Genomic DNA, 10,563 nt, shown 5'->3' on the forward strand with positions numbered 1-10,563 from the left:
GTTATTCGAGAGTTAATTCGGTTGTAGAATGCGGTTGCCACTCCCGTATTTTACTGAACTGTGTGTGTACAGAAGGGGATTAAGCACTAAAAGGTGAACTGACAACCCAAATTTAGCTGCAGTGTGTATGTGGCCTTTTTTTAATATTTCGAGTATGCCTACTTCAAATTACTTATTGAGGGATACATTTTACAATTTTACATTTTCATACAACTTGTTCAGTTTGCTTAAATGTATGCAGAAAAAGATAACCACAATAGAAAATAACACATTCAATTTCTTAATTTGTAAATACAATTTTTAAAAAACAGTTTTACACTAAGTGGTGGCAAAATCAGTTAGCCTATGTACAGAGAGATGTTCTGCCCATCTGATTCCATATGAATAAAATCTCCCTGCGATCGGTCAGATGACCACCCTTTTTTCCCTTTCATATCCATTGTGATTTGTCCGCATCATGTAACCATCCTGTAAAAGCTGATGTCCAAGGTAGTTTGAATGGGTGCTGGAAGAGCTCAGGGCACTATTACTCTGGTAGATGTCCAGTACAGGGGCTCTGGCATGGCAACATGCTTTTGACATGTGGGACAGGTCTGCTTGGTCCACAGCCACTCCTCTATGCACTAAACCAGCAGCAGGAGCACAATATTAGTTTTAAATTCAGCTATTTTGTACAGGGCTTTCAAAGCAGCTTTACAAAAGACAGCATCTCAGTACCTAAGAGAACAAGCCACACGGGACAATGGCACATATGAAACATTGTTAGGGAGAATGAAGATGAACTCTTAGGAGAAAACAATGGCTCGGCAGCGACAGTAAGTTCAAATGCAGAATAGATAGTAGCTAATCTGAAATGTCTTGATTTCTGGGCCATTTACATTTGGAAATAATGCAATTTTGAAGTTAAATTTGACCATTTATAATACCTATCCTGGCTATAAAGTCTGAACCCTTACCTCACTGTGGAAGCTGTGGGAACAGTGAAGCTCTCTGATTCCTCCTCCTCCTTTGCGTAGGTCGTCATGACAGATCAGACACAAACTGTCCGCATCACTCTACAAAACAAAACCAACCATACATATTTGATCAGCAATACAAAAATGCAATTCCATTTCACATTTTTTTTATGACCTTTCCATTTAATTAAAGTGATAGTTCTCCCATAAATAAAACAACTTTGCCATTGACTTTTTTTTCCAAATAATCTTTTTTTTTTTTTTTTTTTAAATCCAAGTTTGTTTTGGATAAAATAATCATTAGGATGTGAATGTAAAAAGTATTATGAATTTATGCTTGAGTGAATTTATGAGCGCTGAGACTCAATCACCATGAAATCAAAATGGAAAACTCTTATTTTTTTGTAGAATATTGCAAAATTTATTATAAATTATTTATTTGTGCATGTCATAATGTTTTTTAAAATTCTTGTGCCTTTATAATCAAAATAACTTTCTCTTGCATTGACGTCTCTTCTCTTCTCTGATGACAGACATGAGGGCGGGGAAACCTGTCACTCACATGACATCACAGTAATAGCAAACCAGAACCATCCAATCAATTCCCAATGTCAAGTCCCGCCCAACATTTTTCTTGCTTGAGAAGTTGTTTCACTCATTTATACATAACAATAGGGAAGAAAAGACTATCAAAACTAATCTAAACAAAACAACCCTATTGTGTAAAAAACTGTTCCTGTTTCTCAACAGGTTGTTTTTAGCTTTATTCATTTATTTTTTAGCTTCAGGATATAACATGTGTTGTACAAGCCTCAGATTTTTCTAGCCTTGTCAAAGCACTGTATCATAACAGTAAAATCTTATCTCATGTTTGCTTATCTAAATGCTCCTGAGATTGAATAGCCTATTAGTAATCATTCACATCTTTACACATTAAAAAGCAAAATCATATAAATCACACCAACCAGAGACATGACATTGCGGCTCCTAAATCGGGCTTTTCTCTCCAGAGTCTCGTGCACCTCAGGGATGGTAGGGATGGGATGTGGCCGTCTTTCACATGTGCTGCCCTTGGTGTGCGTTCCCTCCTCTTTATTGCCAACATGGCTGGAGCGAGAGCACGGCCTCGCCTCACCGCGCTGAAGCCAGTGGCTCAGGTGAGCTGGGCTTGGGGCCATGGTGGCAGATTGCAGGCGGCTCAAATGCATTGCATTCAGCTGAGCCTGTAAAATATGCATAATATGCATGCAAGCATAAAATAAGAAAGGGCACAAACAGTTCATTTTTCATTACATATGAAATTATAACAAAAACAGCATAACAATAGTTCAATCATGACATCTCTCGGAATAGTTTTAGCATGTTTTTGTATATGGCAATGTTAATGTATTAGATCTTGGTGGACTAGATCTGCTACGATACGAAGTATAAGAGCAAGTATGGACTTGCTACAGCTAATAGATACGCAAACACACTGATGTGAGCATGTAAGATGTGCTGCTGCTGCATAAATAAACATAGATAAATCCCATAGCAGATCTAGGCAGGTGGAGCTGGGGGAGGTGGAGGGTTTCAGAGGAACTCTGATAGCGCTGCAGGACTAGCTTACAGCAAACAATGAACAATACTATTTAAATGTTGAGCAACGGTTCCCATAGAAACCTTATTTAAAAAAAAAAGGTTCCCATAGAAACCTGAGACTTATGCTTAGGACTGCACATGCACAGAGGGTTGTGTAGCCTGAAAAATAAGCTTTTTTAATGCTATTTAAGCATAAAAACAACATTTATGGGACAGTTCATGTCAGATTTTGTTACTGAAAAGGGTAGTCATTTGAAATATGTTATTTAATTGTGAGTTTGCCAAGCAGTTTTTGAGATTTCAGGATTCCCCCATTCAGTTAGATAGGACTTGGATGCCCTAAATAGCTTCCCGGAGGCGATGCAAATATGATATTTTGATCTGGATAAAATCATCAGTTTGTGCTGTTCAAAGTTTTTAGTAAGATTGGGACACCTTTGATCCAAAAAATCTGGATTATACTGATGCCATCAGAAAAGTGGATTTCAGGAATAAAAATGTAATAAAACTTTAAAACTGGTCAAAAAATACAACATTTGTATCATGTTATATACATACACAGATATTTTGTATTTTACTCTTGATTAGTTTAACTGTTAAAGTAAATTAGAAGTAGACATTAGGCTATATTTAGCCTTCTGGTAACCTATACTGTTAATTCCCAAACAACTGTAAATATCAAACAAAAATATTATATTTAATTTAAAGTGTTTTTATCACTGTTTGCAAACTACATTGACACAATGATGAACCAGTCAAAGTTTCTCGGGTGAACACTATGGGAAACTTTTCTGAGAGAATGCAAATATTTTTTTCTCATATTCTTTCTATCACCATGTTCCTTTCGGGGCTCTGAAATTTGAAAAAGTGTATATTTGTGTCATCCAATCCAATATTGCTTTCAAAAACCAGCACAAAAGTAAGATGGATTACCTGATCCTGGATAGCAAAACATAGGATTTCCAAATCCAGATCATTCTGATCCAGATTAAACTTTTTGAACTGGCCCCTGATGATCCATATTATCCAGTATGTGAGAATGATCCAAACAACATTTTGTACAATGAGCTCACAGTTGAGAATTTCACATATTTCTTATTGATCTGACCTCATGTTTAAATTATTTTAAAAACTATTTTGATGGAGCTAAAAAAGAAAAACTAATATCAGCCTGTCTGAAATGTCTGACTTTACTTTAATCAGTTTTGTCCAAACACTGAAAGGTAATTTCAGCATAAACTCTTCCTAAAGTTTAGATTATGCAAATTGTGTCCTGCTTTGATCTCTGATGTCACAAACCCGTAAATCAAAATGTTGCATTTTCACAGCTGTGAGATGTACCTTTGGATTTGCAACCTGAATGATCTGTTTTTCTGTACAGAATGCGACATTTTAATGATTCATAATTATATTGGGTCTTCATTTCTGTAGGGCAAATTGTGTATATTTATGCACCAAACATCATCATGTTTTTATTTAGCCGAAGAATTATTTTTAACAAATCAGTGATGGTAAAATAATTCGATTTAGCTTTCAAATAATAATTAAAAAAAAAGAAATAAAAATGTAATTCATGTAATTGACTTGATAATTCAATTGTAATAAGAGAATAAATAATATGAAAATAAAATGCAAAATGTACTACGGAAGGAAGAGAAATAAATTGCTTGTAGAAAAGCTCCTAGTGTGGCTTTGAGATACTATTTAAAAGTGTTAATTGAATCAACTGCTCGTCGGCTGCCTGTAAGACAAATCCACAGCTTGGCCCAAAGCGACTGGTGTCTTTCTGCTCTCATTTAGAAGATCGTGTGCCATAGCACTCAAACTTGTACAAGCTACACACACACAAAAACTTGCATTGTGTACAGACCGGGCATGGAAGTGAAGCTCTGCGACTGGCCAATGATCGACTTGGAATTGGGACATCCCAACTGCTCTTCCTCTCAGCCTCTGGCTCCTCTTGTTCTTCTTCTTCCTCCTGCTCCTCCACATCTTCCTGCCCTTCATATCCTCCCTGCAATGCTGTAAAGATTTCATCTTCCTCTTCCTCGTTCTCCATGTTAAACAGCTGTAGTTGTCTCCAGTCCCCGAGACGAATACCTCTGAAAGAGAAACTGTGAGGTGCAGAAGCTTGAGGCTGTGTGACTGGGTTCTGGACAGGCCTTGGATTGCTGATTAAGCCTCTGTAATTATATCCCCTGGTTTTCTTATCCCATCTGTTTCCTCTGTGGCTCTAAGCCTCATAGAGACGACACAGCGACCGAATGCAGGCTCCTTTAACTCCCGAGTAATCTGTTTAGGAGAAAGGTGGGGACTTGAAAGAGGAGGGAGGGGATTCTCAAAGCTCTCTGGAAGCATCTTGCTCCAGATCTGTTCAGAATGTTCTAAATTCTTTGGATATTGCATGTAGTGCACACTATTCTACAACGCAATCGTGGAAACAAATTAGATCAAAATGATATCCAGGTCAGTGTCTCTGCATGATATAAAACAGTTGCCCAAGAAACATATTGTGATTTTGTCTTGGAATAAATGAGACATTAAATTTAAAATACATTCTGAAAATTTACCTCATACACCCTACACAAACCAAGTGTGAAAGGCATCAGTGAACTGGATTATCACTTAAGTAGATACTATAAATGTTAAGCACCTTAGAAAGTGCAATCTAAAATTAGACCCCACAAATACATACATGGAACGCACATGGATTAAAAGCCAAACACAGTGTCAACAACAGTTGAAGTCTTGACAAGACATTGGATGTTACTAAAATTAAGTGTGACTCATTGGACAGGTAATGCTATATAATCTATTGAGCGTCTTAGTCTTTGATTATATGAATCTGCCTTTTCCGTTTTATCAAACATCCAAGAAAAAGCAGGAAAGACATTTAGTTCTTTGACATTTTTAAAGCTTTATGTAAATGAAATTGCAAGTAACAAAATCTCCAATGCAAACAAGAACCTATATGGATTACCTCTAGATGGCAGCAATGCACAAAACATTTTTTTCCCTTTCACAGTTTAGGGACCGTCATAAAAGACTGGAAAATTATTGGCATGTAAACATTAAAAATAACAACGCTTGCATTAAAATATATCAAGAATGTGCAAGATAAACTGTAATAAAGATACTATATTTTATGAAATACACAGTTTCTTTATGTAACATAATATGTGGCATATTTATAGATCAAGTCTCTTTTAAGAGTCTTTGATTGAGTCCAATAACCAGCTGGGTGAATTCATTACTGAAAACCCCCACAAAATCTGCACAGATGATGTTCAAACATGTTTTGTCCGAGCCTGGACGCTGCTGCTTGACCCAGTTCAAAAGCAGACTATAGGAGCTCAGGGTCATGCTTTGCATTGACTGGCATGGATGACAAAGTATATACTTGGCATCCTCGGTTAGGTTCAGACCAGCAGCAAAAAACCTATCTGAAAACAAATTTGGGGAAATGATTTAAGGAAGAACAACCTTTAATGAAATATATCTTCTCATTTTTTTATTGTGACTGACCTGGTCTCCCTTCCTCTTTCCTCTCCTCCAGGTAGGATATGACACGGTTTGGATCTGATGTGTTTGCCCACCAATATTCACACCGGGGCCACAGTTCCTCATGTCCAGATGCAGCTGAGTCATCATATGACAGAATAACCTGATAACTGTGTTTCCAACACTCCTGCAGTGAGGGTGTGACCTGAAATAACACAAATAACAAGGGAATTATAGGGGAGATAGTATTCAGCAGCGGGTCATGTGATCTCAACCCTAAGAAGCAACCATGGAAAATAAAATAGCTTTTATCAATTTGCTGATAGGGATGCACCGATAGGATTTTTTGGGGGTTGATATCAATTATAACAAACAATTATTGTCCGATTCCGATACCAATATTTATCACTTGGTCTCTTATTTGAAGTTTTATCATTAAAATAGATAGTGTTTTGATCATGTTTTAAATTAGCAAAGTTCAAAATGTACATATTAAGTTATACTAGCTAAATTATTGCTGCATCATCAAATAATTTCTAATGAACATCCATTTAACATTCAGCAGGCCAGCATAAATACATAAACACAAGAGAATAAAGATACAGTACTTAGGTTTTTAATAAACTTAGGTTTGTTTTACAGTAGTTTTCAGGTACAGAAATAAAGTAAACAAATGTAAAATAACTGCATATTCTTCAGTGTATAAATTAAATACATATTAATCCTTAGTAAAGTTATTTTGTAAAGAGCAGTGAGTGATTTTTTTTGTCTTTTGTTGTTTGATTAACATTAAAACGCAGACAGCAGCGCAGCAGGAATATTAAGCTGCTGTCACTTTAAAAGCTGCACAGATCCAATATACTGTTACACAAGCGTTTTATTTCTCAGCTGTTTACATTCATTTAAGACACAACCGACTATGTTATACAGCCATGTTGATATACTTTTGTGTGATTTAGAAGCGAAAGACTTCATGGACTAAGACGCTTTCCGGGCTCGCGCTATGGATGTGTGGGAATTTCTCAACTTCTTGCGCTTGAATATTTAAATTCGCAGTTCTTAAAGGGATAATTCACCCAAAAATGCTTACCCCCAGGGCATCCAAGATGTAGGTGACTTTGTTTCTTCAGTAGAACACAAATGAGCATTTTTAACTCCAACCGTTGCCGTCTGTCAGTTGTATAATGCGTGTCAGTGGGGGAACTTCGTCTATAAGAGTAAAAATAAACATGCACAGACAAATCCAAATTAAACCCTGCGGCTAGTGACGACACACTGATGTCCTAAGACACGAAACGATCAGTTTTTATATCATTTTTTATCTCTAAAACACCACAATGTCCATCTGCTCTCCGGTTAGTGAGGTCTGAACGCGCTCTGACAACAGAAGTGATCTCTCGCACTCATTGAAGCAAAGCGCGAGACATCACTTCCGTCATCAGAACGCGATTTTTGACCTCACTAATAGGATTTGCAGGCCAGTTAGACATTGTGGTGTTTTAGAGGTAAAAAAATTATATAAATACTGTTCGGTTTCTCGCACAAACCAATCGTTTCATGTCTTAGGACATCAATGTGTCGTCACGAGCCGCAGGATTTAATTTGGATTTGTCTGTGCATGTTTTTTCTTATAGACGAAGTTCCCACTGACACGCATTATACAACTGACAGACTGCAACGGTTGGAGTTAAAAATCATCATTTGTGTTCTACTGAAGAAAAAAGTCACCTACATCTCGGATGCCCTTGGGGTAAGCAAATAAACATCAAATTTTCTTTTTTGGGTGAACTAACCCTTTAAAACCACATGTAAAGGACAAACTTTCACAAAGATGCAGCACTGGCCCATTCGGGACAGTGACAACGTTGTATTTTGTACAGTTTTCATTGTGTTTTGGCAAGTATTTTATTATTTTACCCAGAAAAAAATGATTCATTATGCAACAGACATTATACAGCTCAATGCCTTCACACAGTTAACTAATAAACCAATGTAAACTGATCAACAAACGGCTGATACATCGGTGCATCTCTAGATATAACCGAAATCTTCATCTCTTGTGAATGTACATCTATGTGTAGAAGTTTTTTGACGAGTTTTTTGAGAGGTGATTTTTGATGGTAAAAAGGTCTTTAGTAAGCAGCCCAACACACGACATGCGAGGGGAAAAACATGAACATACTTACATGATTGGGACAAATTTTATTGTTAAAAGTTCTTATGAGGAATTGAATGAGGTCTCTGTGTTGATGCAGGTTCATTCCATCAAAGGCAGAAAGTGCAATGATGACCACTTCCTTGATGTGCTGGTCCAACCAGTGAGAAACTTCTGTGAGCGCTTCCTTCAAATAACACAGCCAGAACACAACCAAAGTTATTCTCCATTGGAATTAGGATTTAACATTCTTTTAAAATGATCAGTACCTTCACTGTCAGAAGAGAGTAGATCCCATGTGCAAAGTAGAATACGTCATTAGGGTCTTTTATCTTATGAGCTATTCTTAGATCAAGAAACCGAATGCCTAAATCCAGCTGGTTAGAGATGCTGTCCTCCTGGACAAAAAAAAAGGGATAAAAATAAGCCATGAAAAATGCTGTATTTCATCAACACCTGTCACAATTTACCCACATTAAGAATGTTCTAAAAACCTGCATGACATATTTTTTTCTGTGTTACACAAAAGGAGGCAGAATGACACACACAGTCACCAAACTTTGTTGTTGAAAGAAGCAATGAAAGAGAAGGCTGTTAGTCATGTTAACATTCTTCCTTTTGTGTTCCACTGAAGAAATAGATTTATAAAATTTAGAACAACATGTCTGTTACTACCTGTGTTGTTGACCATTTGATTATACAGGGCCGAACGATACAGGGAAATAAAGCGGCTAACACTTGCAGCACCTTCGGCTCAGACTTCAGCACTGAGGACTGCTGATCTAAACAGTAAGTCATGGTGTCATGACTTCCTGAAAAACAGTAAACAGATGGTGATCATTGTTAAATAGTAATAGTAATCAATCAAAAGGTTCACCAATTAATTGCAAAACGGAAAAATTAATCGACGTACCGGGTATAGCGAGATTCCACAGCGGGATGTCCCAAAAACCCGCGGACATCTCGGACATCCAGTCCGAACAACATCTGGAGATGCAGATTTCCTCATCCTCCATTTAGCCTACTACGTTTTTAAATTCGAATACACCTAAAACACGTGTGTTATTGTTCATTCACAGCATCCTTTACAGTACACTGACCGCTGAAACTAAATATAATCGTTTCCTGCTTTTTTCTGTGTCATGTGATGTCAGTCAGAAACACCGTGTTAGAAAATGCACGGGATTCCATTTAGCCATGTGATCATTACAGTTGTGAAATACGAATTTGTTAGTGTTCAGAAATGTAAAGATTTCCCATGATCGTGACTTTTCCTGTCTCGAATCTGGATGACAACAATGTTAGGGACCATCTGAAAGTGCGATTGTTTTTCGTTTTGTTGAAGAGACCGAACACAACAGACACACGTTTGGACTGGAGTTTTAAGAATTTTAATTTTGTTATTTGTTTAAAAGATGTTTGTCATTCAGAAGCTCACAAATAGCCTACTATACATGGTAAGTAAACATAGATTTCTCTATAAGCTGTACCATTGTCATCAAAAACGAGTGAAACTGATATAAAAGCAGCTACATGGAACATTGGCTAACGTTCTGGCAAGGTTCTCTCAAACAACGTTCTTCCAGTAACGTTAATAGAACGTTCGTTTAGTGATCAGGTCTTTAATAATGTTCTCAAAAACATTACACATCGTTCAAACTTTTTTTCCTGAATTTTTTTTTGTTTTTGTTGGATGTTTCTTTAATGCTTCCCCCCCCCCCTTTTTTTTTAATGTTAGGAGAACATTAATGTTCCCGTAATGTTTTCAAATTGATACAATGGAACGTTTCCTTAACATTCATATAACCAAGGAAAAAATTAATTAAAACATTTAATAAACTGGACATTTTGAACATTCAGAAATAACGTTTTCATAACTTAAGGGGAACGTTAGAAAAACGTTCTTGGAACATATTTTGGTTAGCTGGGAAGATTCTGATTCTTCTTGTACTGTTTGAAGTTGACTCCAAAGACCCTCTCATGACCCATGGTCTGTTGAGCTGAATGATATCCTGAGCAAGGCTCAAAACCTCCAGCAATGATGTCGATGCTTTCTTTGTCAGAGGGTAGGCCACCATGGTCTTCTCCTTCTCAATTGGACACATTATGAGTAAATGACTAAATTCATATTTCTTGGAGCATTTTGTTGAAACTAAACAGACTTTTTAGTAAACGTAAGGTATTTTTAAGCCATCTCTTAACTTTTCTGCCTATTCAGTTCTTGTTATTGAGGTATGAAATGACCTCCTTGGGATCTGAATAATCAATTTGAGTACACTCTAAAAAATCCTGGGTTATTTCAACCCAATTTTGGGTCAAATATGGACAAATCCAACCATTGGGTTAAATCTCTCAATTAATTTTTTAACC

General features: G+C 36.8%; 2 protein-coding genes across 2 annotated transcripts; both read right to left on the minus strand.

The window, feature by feature from the left end:
• Window positions 1–508: 508 nt before the first annotated feature.
• On the minus strand, window positions 509–2,214 carry si:ch211-207l14.1 (E3 ubiquitin-protein ligase DZIP3). Its single transcript, XM_067373500.1, has 3 exons — window positions 1,922–2,214; window positions 957–1,055; window positions 509–623 (listed from the first exon to the last, which is right to left on the minus strand). The coding sequence occupies exons 1-3, from the start codon at window positions 2,201–2,203 to the stop codon at window positions 516–518; spliced, it is 489 nt and encodes a 162-aa protein (XP_067229601.1). The 5' UTR covers window positions 2,204–2,214; the 3' UTR covers window positions 509–515.
• A 3,084-nt stretch (window positions 2,215–5,298) lies between these two features.
• LOC137011371 (PI-PLC X domain-containing protein 1-like) lies at window positions 5,299–9,577 on the minus strand. The gene is made up of 6 exons (XM_067374182.1): window positions 9,107–9,577; window positions 8,869–9,005; window positions 8,463–8,591; window positions 8,225–8,380; window positions 6,063–6,243; window positions 5,299–5,980 (listed from the first exon to the last, which is right to left on the minus strand). Exons 1-6 carry the CDS (start codon window positions 9,207–9,209, stop codon window positions 5,733–5,735), a joined length of 954 nt encoding a protein of 317 aa, XP_067230283.1. The 5' UTR covers window positions 9,210–9,577; the 3' UTR covers window positions 5,299–5,732.
• Between the last annotated feature and the right edge of the window lie 986 nt (window positions 9,578–10,563).

The sequence above is a fragment of the Chanodichthys erythropterus genome, chromosome 21 (genome assembly GCF_024489055.1).
Source record: "Chanodichthys erythropterus isolate Z2021 chromosome 21, ASM2448905v1, whole genome shotgun sequence".
Lineage (NCBI taxonomy): Eukaryota > Metazoa > Chordata > Actinopteri > Cypriniformes > Xenocyprididae > Chanodichthys > Chanodichthys erythropterus.